Raw genomic sequence first — 27,755 nt, forward strand, 5'->3', positions numbered from 1 at the left:
GTGTATCTTCCACAATGCTCAACTCTCCTTCAGAATCTCTCCTTATAGTCTTTGGCTTTATCTCACTGGAATGCTCTCTTTCTGCTTCATATAATTTCTTCATTTCTGTGCCCACCATTGCAGTCTTTTGACGAGCATACACTTTAGGACCCTTAGATTTTTCAGGATTAAATCCTGACACACCAGGTTTCCTACCCAATCCAGCTGCTTCTTTTTTATTAATCCTGTCGATATCAGCCTCTAATCCCTCTTGATTTCCTACTCCCATTGCCAGCTCTTTGATGTTACTGGAGCACCCCTCCTGACGTCTGCCAAGGAGGTTGTTTGAAGAGGAGCTCAGGGTTAGGATTATCATCCTGTGTCTTGTTAAAAAACAACTGCTATTCATCTTGCTTCTTCTCTGAAAATCTCTAACCTGCCATAGCCACCCCAGATTTAAGCTGGAGTGGGATCTGTAAGGTAGTAGAGGCCTTCTCTTGACCCATCTGCATTTTATCACTGCCCAAGCCCCGTGTTAAATCATAAGACTGCTCTTGGGCCTCCTTCATCAAGAAGCCCAGAAAGAGTTTAAAAGAGGCTTATCATTCTCTAACATCCGGCCCAAATCTATATTAATAGTCAGACTAGGCCCAGCCCACTCAATCTTCGTCAACCCATCACCCCACAGGAAACCCTAGCCGCCTCTGATCTCGGCTGCTCAGCCGGAAGCAATACCCTTTCCGGTGCTGAATGGTTGTGCGAAGCTGACAAAGTGAACTTCTCTTTCATTCTTCCCCCGCAGCCAGCACAGAACCCCTCGTGCATGCTCTTAGAAATGGAGTGACCTCCATCGTCACTTGTGCTACCTGAGATGATCTGACTCCATGAATGATTATTGTTCCTCTTATTATCTATTTTATTAGACCTAGACTGACAAGGACTCTCCAAAGCAACGAACACATCCCTGAATCAAGACCATCCATTCCCTTTCAGCCCTTTAGGAACAAAAAATGGAATAACTTCTACCCCTCCATCCATGCCCTATTTCCATCAACTTCCCTATGCTAGTCGCATGAATCCCCATCCAGTAATCGACATACACCATTCGAACTCTTCAAAAACCCTTGCACAACCTACCTTCATGAGACGAGAATCCCTAAGAAAACCATGAAGCCACAACAACAGAGAAACATACCCACCTATTGCACTTACGGTTCTTCTCAAGGATAAACGGAGCTCCACCCTTCCCTATCTTATCCAACCTTTGATCGAAGGACTTCCCTTCAATCTGTATTGAACAAACCCCCACCATCAATTCATACTATCACCATAATTTCGAACGCCAGCGAGAAATGTGAAGAGAGGGTTTTTTGCGAGAGAGCAGCACCATCACGAGAGAGGGTTTTTTCAGAGTAAACCAATTTAAAGGCAAAATTATTAAGTAATTTTTATTATTTTGAGGCTTCAAGCTTTAAATCTATTGCAAAATGCTATAATTTGTTTATCCTTGAACAAACCTTAACTCCTTCAAGGGTTCTAGTGCACACTAGGGTTTTGATTCAAGAATGGCTCCAATTTGAAGGTTAGATCCAAAAAGAGAACCATATTATGTTAAGTAAATATCTCTTACATCATCAAATCCTCAGAACCCTCAATGCAATGAAGTTGGTGTTCATTTGAATGTCATTTACTTCCACTACACTAAAAACGGCTGAAGTTTTGGATTTTCAAAATAAGAGTATAAAATGAGGGACTTGAAAACCTCAATGCAAAAGTAGCCTTAAAAAAAGTATGTTCTGTCATTTAGTAACAACATAGCATGTGCTTATTGGGTTAATTGGGTTTATTGCATAGAAAATCTCATTAGAACATAAATAACGAAATAAATTAAAACCTTAAAACGTTACATTGATGGTTAGTGACATTTTTAGTAACATTTATACATGAGACATGAGGATTTTGAAAAAGTTTAAGCTTTTAGTTGTGGTAAATATATATTGCATTTTCATTTTTAAAGTACATATGTTGTAGCCATATGTTTTAATATGTATTTTAGCATCATGGTGTTGATTACTTTGGCTAGGCAATGATGATGACTGCTTCAGTCTACAGTTTCACCTTGGATGTAAGTTGGTGCTTGCAGAGGTGAAAATATGTATACTAGTGGTAGAATGGATTTTTATGATTGGGTCAGCACTCAACAGGGATGAAATATCCCTATTTGTGGAGGAGTTGTGCGCTACCAATCCTCCAACAAGAAGTTATCGGGAAATGACATGAAGGTATTTATAAATAGGTTTGAAAGCACTGAAGCCAATTGAGAATGACAAAAGATGGGGGCCACAAGGCTCCCCCCTTTGTGAGGGTGAGGGAGGGTTGTCACACTATATACAGCCCTTAACCCTGCTTTTATGCAGAGAACTTGTTTCCTTGGACTTGAACCCATGACCAACTCGTCAAAAAGGAGCAACCTTACCATTAATCCAAGGCCTGCCCGCAATTGAGAATGACATAGACATACTAAAAAGGGTTGAAAATGTTTTGGAAAATAGGTCCATAGATTTGTATCTGGAACAAGATGCATCTGTGGGCCAAGTGCATGTGGTGAAAATTTTAAGAAAAAAATTCATGCAGAAAAGCAGTACTATGAGAGTGAAAATGTTTGAGGAAACAGTTCATGAAGAAAATCACTTTGATGAAAGTAATTATAATATAAATGATGCAGTATGAAGTTCATATGGACCCATCTAGGGGGGGAGGGGAACCTGTTCTGAAACATGTTTTGAATAAAGAAAGGTCTGGCAGTGTAGGTGTGGGTAGCAGTGTGGCTGCTAGTGAGTAAAAGTCAAATTATGCTACCTCGGTAAACCTCCATCGTGCATATGACTCTGACTGTGACTTTGATGATGACTAATTCTGGCCATAATGGCTAATTCTACAAGGTTTCCTGATTTCAAAGCTTGTGGACATGGAAGCACCCCAATCGCAGGTTGGGATGTTCTTTAGATCCCTTGATGAATTAAAGTGGCAATCAGGCAATAATCTCATAAGACCAAGTTCTTAACAAGATTAAAGAGAATGACAAGACTAAGGTGAAAGCCAACTGTAAAAAGGGATGTCCATGGAATCTATGGGCATCGTACATGAGAGATCAGTACACTCTGCAGATTAAGGCAATGAAAAACCCACAGCTGTTCTAAAGACATCCACATAAGGTTTGCATCTGCCAAATGGTTGGCAAAGAGGTAGGGCTGACCCAAATGGTCACTGGCAGGTTGACATGAGAAGGTGAGAAATGACCACAACATACATGTGTCTGCAACCAAGGCATGGAGAGCTAAAAGCATAGCTCTGAAAATGATTGAAGGGAATGAGTAATATGAATTGCTAAATGAGTATTGTGGAGAGATACAAAAAACCCAGGAGAACACTGATTCTAAAGAGTTCCATATTCCAAAGGATGTATGTGTGTCTGAATGCTCGCAGAAGGGGTTTCCCGCTGAGTGTAGGAGGGTTGTGAGCCATGAGTGTATACGAGTGTTTCTGATGGGAAGGCATGGAGGTTACTTACTCGCAGCTATTGGGGTAGATGCCGATGACTATATTCCCAATTGCTCATGCAATTCTTGAATGAAAGCAAAGATACCTGGGGTTGGTTTCCTTACACTTGCAGCTAAGGATCTAGGCATTCGAAGCAACCAATCATGGACTTTCATCTCGCATTTAAATTAAAAGCAATCAAAAATGGAATTGTTCATAACTGAGTCAAAGGCATACATTTGGTATGCACCTCATTATAAAAGCCCCTTGTTGGGTTCTTCAAGAGGAGTGGGCTGCTGGTCTCCTAGCCTAAAAGGAATTCCAATACTTAAAACAAGGGGTAAGGCTGCATGCATTGTGACGACCCTCCCCCTACCCTTACAAAGCAAGGAGCCTTATGACCTTGGGACGCCCTTTTTTTTAAGTATCATAAAGACTAACAACTTACTTAAATAGGGTCCTTGTATCTTCTGTCCCCTTGTGTTGATAGTTGGTCAACTAGCTCCTCTTTTAGGACCATGGAATCTTTTGTTATAGCCTTCTTGTCCACATCTTGTGCATTTCATTTTAGTACCTTTCCTAGGGACTTTGTGATGTAGGACAAGAAGCAAGACCTTGGGAAGATCCAAGTTGGACTACTTAAGAAGAATTGGATTGATAATTGTTGGGTTAAGTTAGCAGTTTATGATGTGTGTCTAGTATTAATTAGTATAGGATTATGTGTATTTGGGGGTTGCTTGTAATATTTGTGTGAAGTATGGGTTTGCTTGTAATTCATGTAGTTTTAGGGATATGTGTGTAATTTTATGTGTTTAGGCTTTCTCATAAATAGTGTGTGAAAGCCATGATGTAGACAATTATTGATGAATGTGAATTAAAGTGAACGTGAGTTCCCCCTAGTATCTCCTCTCTCCTCCGTTCCCCTTCCTCTCCTCTTCTAATTTCTCCATGGCTGCAGAACCTTGATGCTGCTCCAACATCATTTGGTATCAGAGCCCAACTTCGATCTCCATTCTCCATTTCAATCCCCTCATCATCCCCTTCTCTCTTCTCTTCTGCCCTGTTCTTCTCCCCTCTCTTCTTATCTTGTTCTATTTTCTCTCCTAATTCTCTCTATTTCTAATTTCTTCTCTTCTTCTCCTCTCTTCTCTGTTCCGATCTCCTACTCTGTCCCTAATCCCTTGCTGCCCAGCAGCCTTCTGCCCTCTTGTTTCTTCTCTAATGCTCTTCTCCTTCTCTTCTTCTTCTTCTCCTCTTTAATTCTCTCCCATAACTATCAACTCTCTTTCTCATTCCTCCTACCATCACCGAAATTACATTTTGAATATTCTGTCTTATTTCTACTTATCCTAAAGCCTTTAAATTCCAAATCTTCTCTCTATAATTCTAACTTAGCCTCTACTCCGCCCCTAGTTTCATCAATCAATACAATATCATCTGCAAACAACGTACACCATGGAACCTCATTTTGAATTTCTCCTTTATACTTTGGAAAGTATAAAGAGACGAGAAAAGATGCAAAAAAAGCCGTTAGTGAAGCTAAACACGAATAATTTAATAGTTTGTATGATAATCAAATACAAAAGAAGGGGAAAGAGATATATTTAAACTTGCTAAAGCTAGAGAAAGGAAGAGCAAGGCCTTAAGAAATGTAAAATTTATAAAAAGTGAGGATGATATTGTCTTGGTTAAGGACGAAGACATAAAAGATAGATGGCGAAGTTACTTTAGTAAGTTGTCTAATTAAAACCAAATAGAAGGCTTAAACTTAGAATTGACAAAAAAGGAAAATACTAAAAATATGAGATTTATTCACAAAATTGGAGTTAACGAAGTTAAGTTTGCACTAAAAAGATGAAAAATGGAAAAGTTATAGGACCGGATAACATACCAAATGAGGTTTGGAAATGGTTAAGTGATAACAAAATTATATGCTTGACTAATTTATTTAACACAACTATAAAAGCTAAGAAAATGTCAAATGAATGGAGGAAAAATACTTTAATACCTATATACAAAAATAAAGGAGACATTCAAAATTGTAATAACTATCATGGAATTAAACTTACGAGTCATACGATGAAACTGTGGGAAGAGGTAATTGAACAAAGATTAAGGCTAGAAACGAAGGTCTCAAAAAATCAATTTGGTTTTATGCCTTGGAGATCTACCATAGAAGCTATACATCTTGTAAGAAAATTAATGAAAAAGTCTAGGGAAAAGAAGAGGGGCTTGCATATGGTATTTATTGACTTAAAGAAACCATATGATAGGGTATCTAGGGAAGTTCTATGGTGGGTTTTAGAAAAAATAAAAAATAAAAAAGGTATATGTATTAGGTGTACTAATGTCATTAAGGATATGTACGATGGAGTAATGACTAGTGTATAGAATATAGATGGAGAAAATAGAGAATTTCCAATCACCATAGGTGTACATCAAGGATCTACTTTGAGCCCTTATCTTTTTGCTTTAGTGATGGACCAACTGACTAAGAGCATTCAAACTATGGTTTCACGGTGTATGTTGTTTGTAGATGATATTGTATTGATTGATGAAATTAGGGGCAAAGTAAAGGCTAAGTTAGAACTATGGAGAGAAGCTTTGGAATCTAGAGGCTTTAGGATAAGTAGAAATAAGACAGAATAAATGAAATGTAATTTCAGTGATGATAGGAAAAATATTGGAGACAAAGTTAAACTTGATAATGAAGAAATAAATAACACTTGTAGATTTTGATATCTTGGATCTATTATGCAAGTTGAAGAAGAAATTGAAGATGATGTAATGCATAGAGTTAAAGCAAATTGGGTAAAATAGAAAAGTGCTTCAAGTATGCTTTGTGATCGTAGAATACCCTTAAAATTAAAAGGGAAGTTTTATAGGACGACTATAAGATTGGCTATGCTATATGGATTAGAATGTTGGGCAACGAAGAAACATAATATCCAAAAAATAGAAGTTTCCGAGATGAGAATGCTTAAATGGATGAATGCTATAACACTGAAAAATAAACTAAGGAATAAACATATTCGCGGTAAGGTAGGTGTAGCTCTTATAACAGATAAGATAAGGAAGGGACGACTCAGATGGTTTGAGCACTTGCAACGTAGGCCACATAGTGCGCCAGTGAAGAAAAGCAAGTTAGAAATCGTGGGGAGCAGTAGAAGGGGTAGGTTTAGACCTAAAATAACTTTGGAATGAGATAGTAATGATTTAATAGCCTTGAATTTGTCAAAAGAAATGGTCCATAATCACATAAATTGACGAAAAAGGATTCATACAGCTGACCCCACCTAGTGGGACTTAAAGTTTGGTTTTGTTATTGTTGTTGTTGTCTCTTGGCAGTTTCTGCCCAGCAGCCTTCTGCCATCTTGTTTCTTCTCTGTTTCTTTTCTCCTTCTCCTCCTCTTCTTCTCATTAATTCTCTCCCATAACTCTGTCAACTCTCTTTCTCATTTCTGAATTAAGTGGCTGTCTCTTGGCAGTTTCTGTCCAGCAACTCCTCCAACCTCCAATCTTCTTCTTTCCTCTCCTTCAGTTTCTTAATTGTCTCTCTATCTCTCTCTCTCTCTCATTTCTGAATCAGCTTTTTTTTTAAAAAAAACTGAAAAGCACTTATGCAGTTTCTGAACTTCTCATTAAATTCCAGCTGTGTCCCCATTTCTTCAAACACCACTTTCCAGCCACCACCCTGCAACACCACCCACACCATCAAAAACAGAACACCCCAACACCCCTTCCCCTATAATTTCATCACCTTCCAATTACCCGTAACAGTCTCACGCACTGGCCTAAAGGATTTTAGCGTTGGCCCCCTTGAATCCCCTACATTTGTTAATTTTTAAACACACTGCGACCACTGCTAAACTCCTCGTCCGTTGATCCCTCCTCAAACAAAGTTTCATAGCCGGACGTGCCTCACTGGTGGCGCATGCACCCCACACACCGGCGACCTGCAACTAGGAAACTTCCACAGTTCTCTGCAATTTCCAGTCTCACGAACAATTTCTTTAGCCACGATAATTTGACCTGCAAGGACATATTTTGTTGTGGACAATATATTACAAGCAAGGTGATAATTTGGCACAAAACCCTCAAATTACTGCTGCCAACATCAAAAATCAGGTTTTTTTTGCTGTAATTTGACAGTTTTCTTCGTGAATTTGTTCATTTCAGCAAGACAATCAATATCAAGGTGGATTAAAGTAGTTTTTAGATATTGGGAGTAAGGCTTGTGTAAAATTGTGTTAAAGGGTTATGATATATAGCTGCAGCATGTATATGCATAAATTCAACAACATGGTGACAAATTATAGGAAAAAGGAATGCCATTTGCCAAAGTTTGGGCACAATCTCGGGCTTTTCAACACCTTTCTCAAATGCGATTTGCAAAATCATTATTGATGGAAGATGTCCAATAAATGTGGTTTCCATAAATGGACTCACTCAAATGCAGCTTCATCCAGAACCTCACCCGAAGCCTTATGAGATGTCTTAAGTTGATAACTCTATTGTACATGTTTATGAAAGATGTTTGGTTCCCATCCAAATGAATGAATATTTGGCTAATGTTTGGTGTGATATCCTACCTATGAAGATTGGCCATGTACTCCTTGGTTCTCCTTGGTTTGATGATTTGGGTGTGACTCAAGGGCTTAAGAATACATATGTCTTCCACTATAATGGGAAGAAAATCTTTATGAAGTCCGCTCTACCAATTAAACAAGACAAAAAATCAGTCGCATTTACTCAACTTGAAAACACTACAAGCAAAGAAATGCATACGTTTGAAGACATCCAAAGTCTTTCATACATTCCTATCGTTTAGTTTGTCATCCCCAATATGTTCATTGATGCTAATTCTCAACTCAAGTCCATGGTGCTGCCAATGGAATGTGGTTTCTTGTCTCATTCAAGCATTGGCTTTCAAATAGTCAAAGTTTGCTTCTCCCTTTCGATTCTCCAACATTTCAAAATTTGAAGCTGAATCCAAGTTGGAGACTACTTAAGAAGAATTGGAATGATAATTGTTGGGTTAAATTAGTAGTTTATAGGATTGTATAATTGGGGGTTTTTTGTAATATTTGTGTAAAGTATGGTTTTGTTTGCAATTCATATAGTTTAAGGGGTATGTGAGTAATTTTATGTTTTTATACTTTCTTATAAATAGTGTGTGAAAGCCATGATGTAGGCAGTTATTGATGAGTGTTAATTGAAGTGAACATGAGTCCCCCCCCCCCCCCTTGGCATCTCTTCTCGCTCCTTTCCCCTCCCTCCTCATCTATTTTCTCCATGGCTGCAGAACCTTGATGCTGCCCCTGCATCACTTTTGTGGGGTTACTCCTATTTCTCCACAACATCTCCTCCTTAATTTCTGCCTGCTCCCTCGTTTGGACCCAAACCTATTTGGTGGTAGCACAAATTCCTTCCCACTTTTCTGCCACATGTTAGAGCCAGTGATGGGGTTAATGATGTGGCTATATATCCTCTGATTTATTTGAAACTATAACAGCATCCATTCATGCATGACTCAACCCTTTGATTGTTGTAAAAAAGGCAAGAAACTACATGAGAACAGGTCATGCCAGTAAGGTCCCACTTCCTACAGGAGCAAGACTGACTTTCTAAGTCCATCGCATATTGAGTAGATCGGCAAGAAACTTGAAACCTAGGAACACTAGACCATTATGGGGTGCAAAATTAGCTCTCTTACTTGGCTTTGTCCAACTTTGGGACATAATGGCCAAACCCATTCTTCATCAACTCCCTCTTCAACTATAGCCTATACATTAACTTGCATTGAATTTCCTCCAACGTAGTGAAGATACTCTTCCCCCTAGCATCAATAATCAAAATTTTAAAACACTCAAAAAGATTATTCAGAAGCATACCACACTTAGGCAGTGTGGAGAAGTGATATCTAGACCACTATTGTGCAAGTCTCTTGCATAACCATTCATGAGCTGCAGCAGAAACTTCCTTGATCCTAGTCATCCACTTATCAAATTCAACCACATGGCTGGCCCCTGCAACATAGCACAAATCATCTTTCAAAATCTTATCTCAATGCTCCCTTCTAAATTTAATGTACATGACCCACACAGAACCTGTGTTCAGCACCCGCCAACTGCTCCTTCAATATCGGCAAAAGTCCCTACATTTTCATAATAAACATGAAAGTTATCTCATGTTGGGGAAATTGCATATTCTACAAGTGCTGCACGCAACCAGAATCAATAGCAAGCATATGCTACGAGTGTAACTAACTTCTACCTACCAGACATGAAATTTCATTATTGGTTGCTTTCATTGCCCAAATCCTCAGCTACAAGTGTAAAAAACCAACCCCAGGTATCTATGCAAACAGCTTTCACCTTCTTGTCATTTCTATCAAATCTTGCTAATAGCCTCCTTCAATTCATCAAATGATCTAAATAACATTCCAACCTTCAACTAGGGTGCTTCTAGGGGTGTACCAAATCAAGTCGAGACCAAGATCTTAAATTTCAATTTCGACACAAATTTCGAAGCTCCAAAAGTATGGAAATTTCAAAGGAAATTCAATTTCGATGTCAATTTCGATTTCAATTTGGAAAAATAATGGAAATTAGTTGTAAAGCATGGAATTCTTTTATGAAACTTTATAAATGGTTAATAGACATAATAATATAAGTTTTAGGATTAATATTACAAATTAAATACATCCATGTTGTATATGAGGTGGAAAAGTTGTAATATAATATGTGTATCGAACATATTTATAAAATAATGTGCATTAAACATATTCTCAGTTAATACAAAAGAAATTCATAAATCATTTAAATATTATTTATTTTACAAACAATGATAATTTAGACATGAATGGTTCAATAAAATGTTGTTGTAAGTATATTTTTTCATATAATTTCAAAAGCCCTCGTAATAATCATTTTGTTTCAATAAAAAAATAAAAAAAAAATTAAGAGAGGAATTTCACTTCACTCCTAAATGTCTCATTTGAATTCCTAGAAATTTTCATTTTATAGTTAAAATTTTGACAAGTTTCCCTATAATTTCGAGATTTCGATAAATTTCAGATGATTCATTGAAATTTCGATGGAAATTATGTAAAATGGAAATCAACTACCATTTCAATTTCTTGGGTGATGAAAATCGTAAATTTCGACAATTTCATGGAAATTTAAGAACATGGTCAAGACAAAATAATAAAATATTCAAACTCGACTCGACTCGAATCGAAAATGTAAAGCTTGAAACTCTACTAAGTCCACTCAAACTTGACCAATCTCAAAATTATTAAACTCAAGCTCGACTCAGCTACAAGTTCTTAGAACTCGAGCTCGACTCAATTATAAATTAATATTAAATACATGTATTAACATGCATAATGTACATATAATATTAAATGTATTTATAAAATATATATTATATGACTTATATAATATAAAAATAATAAAATTAAAAAGCTCAATGAGGCTCAAAACTCAAGTACTATTACTGAGCTTAAACTCGACTCTCTAAAATACTCAAGTAGCTCAAACTGGACTCAAACTCGAGTAGAATCAACTCTTTAAAATACTTGAGTCGAGTTAGGGAACGAGCCAAGTCTGAGTAGCTTGCGAGTAGGCTTGACTCATTTATATCCCTAGGTGCTTCCATATCCACATCAGCATTGAACTTAGGAAACCTCATACAATGGCCATTATAGCTAGAGTGAAAGTCAAACTTCGCATTAAAGTCAGATGCACTATAGAGGTCATCTGAGGCAACACCAGCACATGCAGACCTTTCTTTGTCAAGACATGTTTTAGAATAGGTTTTTCCCCTTAGTTGGGTCCACATGAACCTTGTACAATTCATGATCATCATTTCCATCATAATCACTTTCATCGAAGTGATTTTCTTTATGAACTAGTTCCTCAACATTTTCACTTTCATGGAATTGCTTTTCAGCATGAACGTTCCTCTACATTTTCGACATATACTTAGGCCCGCATATGTATCTTTTCTAGTTATGAATCTATGCACCTATTTTTAGGAACATTTTCAACCACTTTCAATTCATCCCTATCATTGTCAATTGCCTTCAATGCTTGCAAACCCTCATTTAAATCCCTCCATGTCATTTCCCAGTAAACCATTGTTGGAGGATTGGTAGGGCACTACTCCTCAACCATGTCTTCAATATTCATTAGGGCTGTTTCGTCCCTATTGACCATTGTTGACTTTTTGAGCCCGGTCTCGTTTTGATAATGAAAAAACACAATTACCTCATCTGTGCATTGAGCTTTTTAGCAGGATCGTTATATTGCACGCACGGATGGTACGAATGCTATGGAAGCCATGAGGAACTTGAAGCGCATACAACCTGGCACATTCCATGAAATTAAAAGAGCCAAAGGATGAAGACACCTTAGATTTTTAGTTGTAATGTGTATTTAGTCTCACTTGTATTTACATATTTCATAAGATATAGTTGGAGGCTCAAAATGACATATAGATTGACCTTAGGATGCATGTTGTTCTTGACATATTCATATGCATTAACCTAGGTTGAATCGGGCTAGATAACAAGCAGCTCGTCGACAAACCTATTGGCCTCGTTGACGAATTCATATGGCCACTCGGCGACAAACACTTTGTTCACGTCGATGAGAAAATACCGAGAGCTCAAAATTTTCAAACAGGTCTCTCGTCGACGAATTCACGGTCCCATCGACAAACGAGTGTTGAGCACTCATCGATGAACGTGTACTCTCATCGACGAGTTCCCGATGCAGAACGGCAGTTCAATGCGAACACGGACATAAATAGTTTATTTTAAATGATTCAACAGCCAGGAATTGATCCAATGCCGAGAATACATATTTAAACACTCCAAAACCCTAGGAGAATACAACAAGACTAGAAGAGATCACTTTTAGCATACTTTTGAGAACTTTTGCTTCCTTGCCAACAATCTATCAAGTTCAAACATCTTTTGAGCATTCTCTCAACTTCACAAATGGCATTCACGCACACATCTTGCTAAGCATGTTTGAAATTGAGGTTTGGTATATAAGGTTTTATATTTTGGCACTTAATCTTCATTGTAAAAGTTTTTCTTCTCTCATATTTTTATTTAATATTTTATTAAGAGAGCAAGAACCCTAAGTTTCATATTTTTGTTTGAAAAAACTTGTGGGAGAAGTTCATTCTAGGACTTTAAATCTTTGAAGCATTCTTGATATTATTTTTATTAAAAGTTTTAATATTCTTTTATTCATGCCAAACGTTATTTGAGAAAACCCTAGATCTCCAACACATATTATTTGAAAAATCAATTTTTGGAGATATGTAGATCTTTGAGAAAACTCATCATACATATTTTTTATATACAAAGATCATATATTTGATTATTATTGAAATCATTACATACATTCATTGAGCTTCAAGTTATATTCTATGAATGTGTTTTAGGAATTTTATTGTACTCATTAGCTTGTTGAGAAGGATCTGAGTGTTCAAGAATTTCATTCAACTATTGTATTAACGGTTCGGGTTGTGAACCGGGAAGGAGGAAGCTACGCCTCTTCTAAGCAGCAGAGTAGGAGAAAGTTGTGCCTCTTGTAAGTAGCGGGTTTGATGGGAAGCCCCCCCCAGGTTTAAGGAGCAGATTAGTGGAATCCTTGGGTGTTTTGCCCAAGGCAAGGACATAGGCCGAATTTGGCTGAACCTCGTTAAAAATCCGATGTCCGCGCTCTCTCTCTATCTCTCTTTATATTTCCGCATATATATTCATATTATATCTGCTGTGCATGTTTTAAATATTGGTATATCTATCTAAAATACGTGAGAATAATTGGGTAATACTAAATTAATTGAGATATCCACTGATTAAATCAATTAAGTTGTATAATACTGAAATCGGTGTATATCCAAATTTGTGCTTGTATGGTTGGGTTTTCAAGTAAGAATTGAAATACCAAAATATTTTTAAATACCCAATTCACCCCCTCCTCTTGGGATTACACCTAAATTAACAACCATTATAAAAATCAGTTCCACCCCCACACCAGCTTACCACCATGGTGAAACTACAGACTAAAGCAATCTCATCATTGCCTACCCAAAGTAAATAACACTATGATGATGAAATACATATTAAAACATAAGCCTACAACAAGTGTTCTTTAAAAATGAAAATGCATCACATATTTACCACAACTAAAAGCTTAACCCTTCTTAAAATCCTCACATCTCACATGCGGATGCTACTAAATGTGTCATTAACCATCAATTTAAAGTTTTGGGGATTTGAAATTCATTCCATTATTTTATATTCTAGAGAGATCTTCTATGCAATAACCCCAATAATCACATGTTATGTTGTACTAAAAGACATACAATTCCATTTTTAAAACAACTTTTGCTTTGGGGTTTTCAAGTCCCTTATTTTATACTCTTCTTTTGCTTAACCAAGACTTCAACCATTTTCAGTATAACAGAAGTAAATGGCAGTCAAATGGACACGACGTCACTGTGTTGTGAGTGTTTTGACGATTTCCTAATGTAAGAGATTGGAGCTTACCATATCATGGCTCTCTTCTTAGATCTAACCTTCAAATTGGAGACATTTCTAAATCAAAATCCTAGTATGCATCAAAATCCTTAAGGGAGTTAGGGTTCGTTCCAGACCCTGACTTTCAACCAGAAGTACCCATTTCTATTGATTTAATTTGAATTTGATAGGGAGGAGGGTTGCTGACTAGATGCAGCTACATTACCACTTTACCTAAAAGCTTAAGCTAAGAGGTTCTGGGCAACCATGTATATCAGGCCTTAGCACTTCCCACACGTGCAACACGACAGCATTTGGAGAGATGAACAAACAATAAACAACACCCATTATAGAGAATAAGATACTTCTCAGCAAACAAACAACAAACACGGGCAACACCACTAGAACTGCTCCAATACCATGTCAAATTACCACTTTACCTAAAGCTTAAGCTAAGAGGTTGCAAGCAACAATGTATACCAGGCCTTAACAGATGCTAACTAGACTTAGGGCATTGCTGAATAGGAAATCAACACAACCTTCCATCCACTTTCTTTAATGGCCATTGGCTTTTGGCCAGAATTGGATCAATTCCAAAACTTGGATGCTTGAATTGCAATAAATTGAAGTCAGGTCACCAAATTGATTTTAAGTTATAAGCTCAGTGACCATTTTTCCAATTAACCCTCTTTAAAGTTTTAAGAACATAACCAAACTCATAGCATTGCTAGTTTTCATTTTTTAGCTCTTCTTTCTGCTTTATAATTTTTTATTTTGCTTTCATTTTCAAAACTTAGCCAAGCCACAGACCGCGAATGTGCGTGCGCATGTATCACAAACTAATACACGTGAATCAAAGCACAAAAAGGGAGAATGCAATTCACCGTGAACAAACAACAGAATTACAATTTAAGCACTTTGGATTTTCCCCTAGAACTATAATCCTTCAGCATCTTTTGCTTTATGCGCTGCTGCACTCTTAGGCTTCCTTCAACCTCCATCTTGTCCCACTGCTACAGCATGCATCAGGGCTGGGCAACAACAAGCAGCAAGAAGCAAAGTGACAACGGTCAGCTCCTCTCATTCCCCTTCTACTTCTATTTTTCTCTACTTCCCTTTCTTTAATCATATTTCAACTGTTATAGTTCAAGGACAAAAACAAACATGGGTTCAATTAGGCTTTTAATTTATTTTAGTTTTGGAAATATTAACCAAATTGGTTGTTAGTTTTCATTTTTTAGTTTTTGTTTCTGGTTTCCATTTTTCACTTCATGTTTTCGTTTCAATATTTTTTTTTTTTTTATGGCAATACCAAATGGCCTCTTACCAATTATATGGCTACATAAACAATCTGGAAACTGTCTTACCATTCCAAATAATTCATATATATAGCCTTTCATTTGTATTACCTAGGAGGGTCTGAAAGACAAGGAGGAGGAGGCTATGCATTACCATATTCAAAGGAAGATGCACCTATCCTAGATTAACTGTGTTTATGGGAGAAATCTAGCAAAGGGGAGTCTCAATGTAGATAGATCCTACACATCAAACATATTATAATTGGAAAAGAAATCAAAATAAAGTGCAGCTCTTTTTGTAGCCTAATGATATTCATAATGTGTCTAAAATACCATTAGGTCCATAACTTCAGCTTGAGATCCAATAATCACAATGTGGGGTGCATACCCATTTGTTGAAACACAAGATTCAAACTCACCTCGACATGCAACATATTCTTGCTTCACAGTGGCCTTATTTTCTTTAAAGGATCTAAGTTTTCAAACTTCATTTGATTCTTTATTTTGAAGAGAGTTTCTCATAATACTGAATGGAGAAAAAGCCACTTGTCAGTAGCTTACATTGATTCCAAATTCTATCCCAAATTCTATGCTTCATAAGATTTTTTAATGCAAAGCACAATGCGTCTAAAATGAAGCCATAAGCCTTTTGATTCTTACAGTTATCACTAGTCTATATAAGAAGTCTGTTAATATAATAAGATTAAATAAATTTTTCTACAAAAAAAATATGAATATCTTATAGGAAAATTTTGGAATATCAGTGTCAATACAGTAAACTTGGCACCAATAAGAGAGTTCATTTTCCTCTGATATTGTAATATTAAAAATAAATACTTTGGATAAAAAATATGGAATATGACAGGAGTTGGATTGGATAGCTAATCATGTAGAAAGTTCCAATTAAATGTAAAAAGAGACTAATCAACCAGCTTAAAGAAGTTCCTGGCAAGAAGTCACTGACATGAAATTTTCAACCAGGAAGTAGCCAAATCAACCGGTGTATAGGACAAGCAATTGTTATAAAGGAAATAAATTTTTAAATTTCATGCTTCAATATGGAGAAAAGAAAAGTTGGCAGACATTTTTTAAATAAACTAACTGTAGAACATAATTTTGCACCTTTAAATAATTTTGAGCTTCACGTTTGCTCTTTCCAGACTTAGCAAGCATCCAGAAACAAGTATTGTACTGATTATTGATGTGGCCTGCAGGACAAAACAGCTGACAGTTCATAATAACATCCTAGGGACGAACATGGCATGCCACAACAAAGTAGTTCATAAAAACTGTAATTTGGATTTTTTAGATTATACATCCAATGATTGGGAAAATTTTTTTTTTTTTCCCTTTGAGATTTTGATAGTACTCACAATCAACTTGTCTCCATGCTAGATAATCTTGAAGAATTTCAGATGATGGATAGCACACAGCTCGTCCATCAAATGAAGGAGGGTACTTCAATTCTTTTTGTGGGAAGAACTCTTTCCATTTCAGTACGTACTTCGCAGAGAAAAATGATACAATGATAGACACAATTGCACTGCAAGTGGTGATTCTTGTCATTAGTCTAGTATGCAATCAGTTTCAATAAAATGCTTATCATGCAACACACAACAATTGGATGACTATTAGGCCTGTCTTCAGGGTAGCTTTCAACATGTCTGAAAAGGACTTTTGGTGCCAGTTGCCCTTTCTTCTGCAAATAGGGACTCTCATGCCTGGTAAAACAGCCCAAAACAGACGCTTGAAAACACAAGCCAAGGAGGCTCATTAGAAAAATATGTTGTCATCATTCCTTTGAATGAAGGGGGATCTAAAATCACATTTAACTGGAAGCTCCAGGTCTGTAGCATGTAACTTCATTTAGGGAAGATATAGTACGAATCTCAGAATTTGAAGGATCTAAAAGGGATTGTGAGGAAAAAAAAAAAAAACCTGGCACGCCTTTGATATAACTGAGAATCCTTCGTCAAAACAAAGCTGGAAGATATAAAATTGACAATGTAATTACATGAGTGAGTAGAAAATGACATCAAGCCAAACCCTGTTTATAAATCAACAAACTACCTGTATTCATCACTGACACCATATGATAAAATTATATCTTGAAACTCCTCAAACACAGCCACTGCACATGAATTCATAAGGCTCAGGGCTTGCCAATCATTCGGCTTCTCAAATTCATGAACTTCAGAAAATCTACCAGAAGCCATACAAATGAACTGTTGAGTTCCACCGACAGAACTTAGCAGGGTAACCAAGCAACAAAATTCCATGCATAAGAAACAATGTAAAAACAAGGTCATGGGGAGGAGTTGAATGCAATATGCAGAAGAAAATAACAGCTGGACTTATTCCATAATTTCTTTTATTCATACAACATTTCATGAAGAATAATACCTTTCATCTTCTCAATTTCCTTTATTCACATAACAGTACTTTCATAATGAATAATACCATTTATTTTCTCAATTGTAAACAATCTTAAGCAGTCCTACCTTCATTTGCATACTAAAGAAGAGAAAAAGAATAAGCTCTTCTACCCACACCATAAATTTGAGAAGGCCTAGGGCAACTACTTGATCGTCTCAAGTGGAAATCCCCAATTAAATGATCTACCCAGAGGAATTCAAGCATTCAACAGTATGAACCGTAGAAAGTAAGAAAAGTACGCCAGGCAAATCACCACACAGACTTCCAAAAGGAATTTAATTCAGCAGTTGCTATAAACAACCTGATATTTCTGGTGGTACTGTGGAACTCAATAAACAGTGGTTTTTAACTTCTTTAATTGGCTAGAGGAGCAGTGAGAGAGAGAGAGAGAGAGAGAGGGAGAGGGAGAGAGAGAGATGATGCAGAATGCATAATGCCACAGTTAAAATACTGATCGAACAGAGTAGTCCTAAAAGAGATTCAGGAGAGAATATATTGGTACAAAACGGGATCCTCCGGTGCAGACACAGCAGTGGAGGATATGGAAGGTCCCATTGGGTCAATCCTCGACGAATTCTTCTAAGACTTAAGAAAATTCTCGACAGATCAGAATTGATCAAAAAAGAAATTGCAAAATGTGATGACTACTCAATATCAGGGCTAAAATATAGATGTTTGGCAGCCCTGGCCTGGGCATTAAATTTTCTTAGGAAAATAGCTATTTACTGAATACAACTTTCTCGGACTTCTCCAGAATCAAAACTGTCCTGTGGGCTTGAATGAACTTTGAAAATAATACACATTGAGTTGAAAAATGACAAAACTTGACTTGACCATAATAATGACCACTGAGATGACAATGACACTCAAATATCAAAGACCCAACTATATTCTAGAAATATTAATCGAAACTACCTTAGGGGATGAATCAGCACTGCATTCAGAGAGAGAGAAAGAGAGAGATATCACTTTTTCTGATTCAATATAACCAGCCAAAAAAAGCTGTTAATTTCACAGAAAATTACCTGTGAAAATGACGGCCATCTATTCTAACCACAATCCAAGTAGATGGCATTAACTTGTTTTCAAATTGGAAAGACTTAACCAACTCGGGGTTGATTTTCCTGACTTCCCCTGTGAAACTTCCCAGCTCTTTGAGGAGATACGGGTGTTGATTCCAGAAGCTTCTTCCAACTATATTCCTCAAACTAAGAGGTGACTCTTTTGATGGAAATATCATCACCTTTGTTCGCATTCTTTTAACAGGACCATCCTCATTGTACTTCACTATATCTTCTACCTGTGCAAAATTATTGGGTTGCAGCTCAACAAGTATGAAGCAATATTTGGAGAGAAGTGGAAAGCAGAAAAAACTACAAAGACGAAAATCTTATCTTCTCTGTCATACAAATCCCAGAAAAGATAAACACACTCCTTAAAATGAAATAGAAAAAAGGGTTAATATAGCCAGTTGGCAACAAATCCCCAAAGCCAGCACCAGAATATTGGCCTAGCATTGTCAGTCTCAAGCCTTGTGGAGTATTATTAAGTTGCTAATATGTACAAAATTTTCATTAGAATTCTTGTCATGGATTTTGATATATCATTTCAAGATCCAAGGACACAATAGGATTAGTGCAGCAAAGACCACATAGTTTAGATTAAGATACTAATGAAGCTCGTCATGAATTTATAATTTATATTCTTAGTAACTGCATCTTTATGAAATAAAAACATAGCCAGTAAAGATATCCATACAAATACCATGTAGCCCAAGTAGTGTAATTTCAAGCATATGCTAAAAATGTACTGACAAAATGAAAACCAAACCAAAATCAAATCATTTCCATCCAAGTTTTTCAGTTCAGTTCATCAAGTTAGGCATGCTAAATCAGTGCCAAGGTCTTAAATTTCGATTTCGACTCAAATTTCGAAGCTCTGAAAGTACGGAAATTTCAACAAAAATTTCTATTTCGATGTCAATTTCGATTTCTATTTGAAAAAATAATGGAAATCAACAGTAAAACATGGAATTCTTTTATGAATCTTTAGAAATGATTAAAAGACATAATAATGTAATCTTTAAGACTAATATATATTACAAGTAAATACATCTATGTTGTGTAGAAGGTGGAGAAGTTGTAATATAATATGTGCGTCAAACATATTTGTAAGATAATGTACATTAAACATATTCAAAGAATCAATTAATACAAATGAAATTCATAAATCATTTGAACATTATTTATTATACAGATAATGATAATTTGGGAATGAAAGGTTAAATAAAATGTTGCTGTAATTTTATTTTTTCATATAATTTCAAAAACACTTGTAATAATCATTTGTTTTGATAAAAATAAATTAAAAGAGAAATTTTATTTCACTCCTAAATCCCTCATTTGAATTTCGAGGAAATTTCATTACATAGTTCAAATTTTGAGATTTCAATAAATTTCGAATGGTTTGTTGAAAATTCGATGGAAATTATGCAAGACGGAAATTGACAGCCATTTCAATTTCGAGGGTGACGGAAATCGGAAATTTCGACAATTTCGTGGAAATTTAAGACCATGATCAAAAGCCACCACTACCATGAGAAAAAGAAAAGATATGACCATTTTTGTGGGTATTGTATGTGTGCTTCTTTTTTTTTGAAGTGTTTTGAGTTTTTTTTTTTTGGGGGGGGGGGGGGGGGTGGGTTTGGTTTGCTAAACATTGTTGGCCCGCAACCTAACAGCTTAAATCTTTTAGGTTAAGTGATAATTTAACATGGGGTCAGAGCTACCGTTGCCAAGATGTCTTAGAACTTAGAAATTATCTTATCCCCTGTAACCAAGGTTATTTATCATTTGCTTCTCTCCACGTGCAATTGGGCTGCACATGCAGCAGAGTGTTAAAGCTTGATATACAATGTTGACCACAACCTTACAGCTTAAGCTTTTAGGTCAAGTGGTAACCTAACACTATAAAATATATTACACGAACATATAATACAGTTTGAGGGATGATTTGTTCTTAAAGTAGTATGCTAGCTAACATTACCCCCTTCCATCTTCATGCTAAGAATACTCGCGTGCATCATTAGTAGAAACCGAATGAAAGTAGACATGTACACTAGCTAGCATGACCCTCTTCCATCTTCATCCTCAGAATACTGCCCATCATCAATGGAGCTCTCTCCAGCCTTTAGACTTGGTTTTTGGATCTTCAACAGTGAATGGCAACACGAGTCTCCACAGGACACGTGTGATTAGGGGTGAGCAAACGGTCGGTTCAGCCAAATTCGGTTAATTAACCGAAATTTTCGGTTAATGAATGCTGTTAACCGAACCGCTGGGCCTCACCGAACCAAACCCGACCGAATTATCTTTTCGGATAATTCAGTTAACCGAATTAATTAATTAATTGAAGTTTGGAATAGCAAATAAGTTATATTTTGTCATGTAATTGGAATAGAAAAGAATTCTTAAAATTCATTGTCATATGAATCATTGTAAGGAAATAGTTCAAGGCAAGAATGCAAAGATGGCATTCATGGCCCTATCCTCTGTCAAAGTTTGATAACAAATTTTGCCCCAGGTGAAACGTCAACAAGAAAAATACTACAGCAGAAGAGTTTCAGGTTGGAAGAGTAATTTTGTCAAACAATTGCCAGTCAATGTATCGCTGTTATGCGAAAAAGAAAAGAGCTAACAACAAGAAATAGAAGGAAACCAACAGCACAAAAACAAGTGCATGAAGATTACGAATTAGGAGGTGGTGGGTAAATGGGTACTTAACAGATTCTGGTTTACCAATAATCTTGGCAACAGCTTTGGAGGCATCTTTGAGAATGTCGGAGGCAACCACAGCGTCTACTGGGATGTTGGTGTAAAGATTCAAAGTGGGCATTATCTTCTTTCCGTTATTTTCAACCGCTCCCCTTCAGTACGCCATTAATGCCATCTCCAGTTTTGAATTTCAATCCGATCCTCTCATGGCCACCCACATCCCTTACTCTTCATTACCCAGTTCAGTTTCAGACTCCAAGTTTGTTTCTCTGTGGCACTTCACCAGCAAGCACAGATCCAAGGAGGAAGGAGCTGCCGCCTGCCGCCTTTAACAAATTAATAGATACTAATTTATATTTAAATTTTAATTAATTATTAAATCGGTTAATCGGTTAACCGAATTAACATTTCCTATTCACCAAACCGAAACCCGATTCACCGAACTTTAATGAAACATAATTGAACCGACAGAACCGATTTTTTTAACTGAACCGAACCGACCAATTTCGGTCGGTTAATTCGGGTTTCCCCGAATTATGCTCACCCCTACGTGTAATACAAGTGTCCTTTTTACCCACAAGTAATGCAGCCAATCGGAAAGCATTCGACCCACCTGGAATCAGGCACTTTGGTAGGGGCAAGAGGTGGCTTATGTGGAACTGATATTTTCCCACAAGTTTCCTGCCCATAGTTACAAAAAAGCGCTAACACCATGGCGAACTACATATTGATATGAATGTTCAAAAATGTGGTACGTTTTTGTTCCGGAATGCTAAATTTAACAATCCAAAGTTTTAGTTCAATATTTTTCACATTACTTTTTCTTCTAGTAAAATTGGGGAATCATCATATTTTAATTCTATTTCTATCTTTATTAATCTATTCCACAACAGAAAATCTCTTCTAGATTTAGAAACAACTCAACATCCTCTCCAAAATATATTAGTGCCATTATACTTTTTCCACCAATATATCTAATTAAGTATACCCCTAATGTTCCGCATTTTAGAGCATGTTCCATACCGCAATCCCATTCCCACTCCACGAACCAAAACGTTCCATGTTCTGGGTAATATTGATCCTACCAATAATTACTCTTTTTTTCAGCAGTCTAAGCAAAGGAAGGCTTGATCAATTGAATGAAAGGCATAGGTAGCAACTCAGTGCGTAACCCACAACAAAGTCCACCAGTGTATCTGTTAAAGCTTGATATACATTGCTGGCCCACAACCTAACAGCTTAAGCTTTTAGATAAATGAGTAATCTAATATGGTATCAGTGCTGTGGTTTCCAGCAGGTCTTAAGTTCTACTCTTGCTGCCCATGTTTACAGTTTACAGAAAAAATTCTCTCGTTTCCTGTAATGGGTGTCGTTTATCATTTCTTTATCTCTCCACATGCCATCAGGTTGACATGTTAAAGCTTGAGATACATTGCAGGCCTGTGACCAAAAATTGACCTGTAAGAACCATTAAAGAATCAAATTCTGGGAGTAGAAGCAATCAACAAGTGAGGCTTAGTCTGACATGTTTCGCTAACAATGATAAGGCTCAGTCTAAAGGTTGATGACTACTAATCAACAATGAAGACATCAACCATGTGAAATATAAAAGGGGGTTTAGATTTGATGTGAACTGGGGTTGGCTCAATTAGAACTTGAGGTTGATTACAATTGAACAATTTCTTTTTTTGTTTTTTCCCTCTCTACTATAGATATGAAGGCTTTGGGCTTCAACTCCACTCACCTTTTTCCTCATCTTTCCTTGTTTTTTTTTGGTTCTGGTGGTTGAGAGTAGGAATAGCATTGCTACCAATGCTTTGGATAGAAAATGGTGATTGGGATGGAAACGAAAGGAAGGGCCATGGATCAATGGTAGTGGTGGAGGCAGAGTCGGTGCATGGCACTTTAATGTGACATATCCTACAGGTTTAAGTGAAAACTCGCAAACAACCTTGTCAAACACTGACATTTGCAGTGATTTGAGTCAATATCAAACCCAATCAAAAAGCTTTGATACCACATGATGCATGACCAATGCTCAAATAAAATAAATGGAATTCAACTCAGAATAAAAGCACGCTAAATACACCAGGATCTTTTACAGGCTTACCATGCTTAGAAGATGAGAAAACTATTTCTGGAGACCTAAATAAACTAGGATACTAATTCTTAAATAAAAATATCCTGAAATTTTGAAAATATGATTGGAATAAAACATCATAAATTATTTTTTAAAAAATAATAAAAACAGAATTAGTTCTCTAAGCTGCCAGCATTAGGGGCTTTAATTTAATGTTCAATATTTTAAATAATTTACGTAGTAAGGACTGAATACAGAATTAAAACCCAAAGCCAATCAATAAAATGAATGTCAGTTCACCAATTTTTTTTTTTTGGGATAAAAAAGAAGCTATATTAGATAGAAAGAAGGGAAGATACAATGTACAGGGGCAAGGAGTCCTCCAAATAAAAACAAGAAAACCCCTTAAGAAAAAGAAAAAAGGAAAAAACAAAAACAAAAAGCACTGGTCAACCCCTTAACAAATAACACTGTTAACCAAGGAAACCCATTTCCATCATAATTTACTGAGTTCTTCAATTCGCTAATTCCAATTGTCCCTTCAACTTTCAACTTCTTCACCATACATGCGCACTTCCTTTCCTCCATAGTCAACTTTAAGCCCATTTTATCCAAAAGATCTTCTGCTTCTAAGCCCTTAGGAACTTCCTCCACGGTTGTGGCAAAATTTCCATCCCTTCGCTATAACTTGTTAACCAGATCATTGTTATCAAAGATAGAAACTACCTCAAGTCCTTCCAATGGGGGTGGATGGACGTAAGATAAATCCCCAACCTCTTCACAAGAATCTGAAATGTACCCATATTCTTCTCGAATCTCATCTAACAAAAGGCTCCCCACCACAATCAAACTCACTAATATCATCACCTCTTGAATCTGAGAAGTTCCCCCATTTCTTTCCCTCTTTTTCCTCACTTACCCCATAACTACATCCAGCCTCCTTCTTAGCATGTGAATCTTCCACTATACTAAGTTCCCCTTGGAATCTCTTTAATAACTTTGCCACTGACTCACCAGATTTTTCTCTTTTATCTTCAAACAGCTTCTTCATTTCAGCACCCATACAAGCTACCCTCTGACAAGCATAAACCATCAGACTTCCTCCCCACCAAGCAACTTCTAATTTTTTACTCTTTTCCCCATCACTTTCTAATCCCTCTTCAAAACTAGTTGCGTTTGTATCACCACAATATTGTTTCAAATCTTCTCTGTTGGTAATCCGAGTTTGTTCCAAAACTTTATCAATTCGACTCATATCAGGGAATCTGTAGACAGGGAATGTATAGTACTATCAAAAGGTACAGTTTCCTTCCTAATTCTTGGCTTCTGGGTTCTCAGAACAGAATTTTGGGCCTGCCCATTTTTAGTTTCCAGCAAGTACCTGGATCACTACCATCCAAAACATAAGCTTGACTACCACCTTGGCTCATCTGCATGCAGCCCAAAGGATCAGGACCTCCCTTTAAGCCCACTTAAGACTTCCCTACAAATTGAACCTGATCAAATAAATGGCCCAGTTTACTAAAAAAAGATTTACCTTCATTTTCTATTATTTGGACAAGGTCCAAGATCAGAAAAATACTGTCCAACCCATTCCTCTTTGCAGTCTCCTCCAGGAACGCAGCCCTTGCCCCCTAACTGCATCTGAGAAGATTGCTGCTCTTACCAAAACCTAGCTTCCTTGCCATTCTGATCAAACAATTCTGGTCATTCTGTGATGGGTCCTGACTTTGAAAACCCAGGTTCCTTCAACTGCATCACACCTGCACCTGGACAAATCCAATCATCTCTCCCACCCACCGTACCCTCATTTCCAGAGCAAGATTGACTACCACAACCCACGCCTTCGCCCTTTTTATCTTCCAGCATCACCTGACTCCACAATCGGGGACGAGATGAGTCATCTGCAACTAAAGCTTCAGATTCCTTCGAAAATTCCTTCGCAATCTCATAGAAATCACTTCCAAAGTTTCACCAATCCTTGCCCTTTGCACCGCCAGGGACAAACACTGAAAATTTCCTTCCTCTCCATCCCAAACCTAACTCCATAAACTTTCCCACCTTTGTCCACCTAATTGACATCCAATACCACATGATGCCCTTACAGAAACTCCGATACCACTTTCCATCCAGCTGAACACTGACAACCCATCAGCAAACCAAGAAACTGCCTCTTTAGAAAACCTAACCCATCTACTACGCACCACGTTGTTCTCAACCACAAGCAAAGAATAGAACTCCCCAACCTTATCCAAGTGCAGATAGAAGGATTTTCCTTTGATCTGGATCAACTGATTCAACATGATCTACTGCACAAGACTCCATATCGGCGTATGCTCAAGAGGGAAAGAGACTCGTTTCGTGAGGAGGGAGAACAGAGAGAGGGACAAGAGAGAAAGGGAGACATTTTCTGCTACTTCTACCCCAAATTAATGGCTTTAGGATGAAAATTGTAAGTCTGAAGCATATCACATCAGATTCAGTTTTCAAATTACGCATCAATTTATTATCTACAAAAACCGAATTAACTTGGTTGGGCATCAGTTTTAAAAACCAAACTGAAAACATTCATTTAGTAGACGGAAATATAACCTGTGCCTTCAAAACACAGGATCCTTGTCGAAATAGAACAGCATATTTATTGTAGTTGACATCAAACTGTTTGTAAAGCAGCTCATTTTTCTCTGGTTTCTCAGTGCCCTGCAGAATTAACAGACATACAGTAAGTTGGAATAAATATCAAGATTTTTTTAAGTAAATAATCAGCACAAATTGGAAACAAAAAACATATTCTTATAGAGAATATTTCAAAAGAAAATAAGCATTCCAATGAGTGGCCAAGACAGGAGCAACTATAAGATTATTTACAACAATCAGCCTTAAGTCACAATATAGAGTCGGCTATATGAATCCTGTTCCACCAATTCACACGATCAAGGGCGTTTTCCTCAACTAACTTAAGAGCTATTAAATTCTTCCTCACTACCTCATTCCAAGTTAATTTAAGTCTATCTCTGCCTCTTCTAATACCATTAACAATAACCAGCTCACTCCTAATTTATTGCAAATATGTTCATTCCTTGATTTATCTTTTAGCATTATAGCACTCACCCACCTTAGCATTTGCATTTTGGCAACTTTAACTCTTGAATATTTTGTTTTTTAGTGGCCCAACATTCTGATCCATCTAAGATTGTTTACATAAACAAAAAAAACAATACAAAATTTTACTTAGTAAGTTTGCAGGATTCACGCTCCTTCTGTCAAATGTTGGTGGTGTCTTGACAACCAATTATCCAGAAAATTTGTCATAAAAATCACCTGCTTGCACAGTTGCACCTAAGGCAATAAGGCATCCTTATGCCAATACTGATCAACACAGGAGAGATGATTCATCCTGCTCTTCTGGATGTTCAATAACCACATGGGTACCAGTCAAGATATTGCATTTTGAGCAACTCTTTTGGAGCAAAATTAATACGTATCTCACATAAGAGGGCAACACAATGGCCCGGATAGCATCTTGCACCCAACTTAGGATGGCTGGTTGGTAATTGCATTAATACTGAGATAGTTCTTAGTAGCATATAAGCCATTCTAATACTTTAAATGTCTTTTTCCCTACTCATCAATTAACACTTCAGATGTCCCTGGCCCAACTCATCAATTATCAAACATGAGGAAAAAATGTCAGCAACATTTTTTTATCCGAAGTGTTAGGCACAGGCCTCACAAACTGTGCATCCAAGAATGGCATGTAGAACGAAACAAAAAAGTTTAGAAAAGACTAGGATCATCTTCACACAGACACATGGAAAATGGTCAGTTGATTAAGCAAACAAATTCCAGGCTTTAATACTGTTAAAAAAAATGCAACTTTATAGGCACAAAAAGGATACAAAACAAAAGAGAAGGCTAAAAAGCCAAACTATGCAGGGTTGTCAGAGCCTTTTAGGCCTTGATATCTACCTTTGAAATCGTAGCTAACATTTTCAAATTTGAACAATTCTCTCAATTTGGATTTGAGAGTTCTTGTAGAACTTTCGTGTTTCTTGCTTTCCATATGTGGTGGATGGCTGCGGCCCAGGTTAGCAGGTTGTCGGGAG

The 27,755-nt window shown here is 36.9% G+C and overlaps 1 protein-coding gene across 13 annotated transcripts in view; it reads right to left on the minus strand.

Moving 5' to 3' along the window:
• The window catches only part of LOC131160183 (tRNA(His) guanylyltransferase 2-like), a 69,172-nt gene that overhangs the window by 4,094 nt on the left and 37,323 nt on the right, over positions 1 to 27,755 (minus strand). For 11 of the 13 annotated variants that reach the window (XM_058115573.1, XM_058115577.1, XM_058115582.1 and 8 more), the window contains 6 exons: positions 26,242 to 26,349; positions 18,822 to 19,096; positions 17,431 to 17,562; positions 17,299 to 17,343; positions 16,734 to 16,903; positions 16,483 to 16,568 (listed from right to left, as the gene is read on the minus strand). In XM_058115573.1, the coding sequence (XP_057971556.1) occupies positions 16,483 to 16,568; positions 16,734 to 16,903; positions 17,299 to 17,343; positions 17,431 to 17,562; positions 18,822 to 19,096; positions 26,242 to 26,349 (816 nt within the window). The remainder of the gene's footprint in view (positions 1 to 16,482; positions 16,569 to 16,733; positions 16,904 to 17,298; positions 17,344 to 17,430; positions 17,563 to 18,821; positions 19,097 to 26,241; positions 26,350 to 27,755) is intronic. The other 2 variants (XM_058115583.1, XM_058115584.1) reach the window with 1 other exon arrangement.

The sequence above is a fragment of the Malania oleifera genome, chromosome 7, assembly GCF_029873635.1.
Source record: "Malania oleifera isolate guangnan ecotype guangnan chromosome 7, ASM2987363v1, whole genome shotgun sequence".
In the NCBI taxonomy this organism is placed as follows: domain Eukaryota; kingdom Viridiplantae; phylum Streptophyta; class Magnoliopsida; order Santalales; family Ximeniaceae; genus Malania; species Malania oleifera.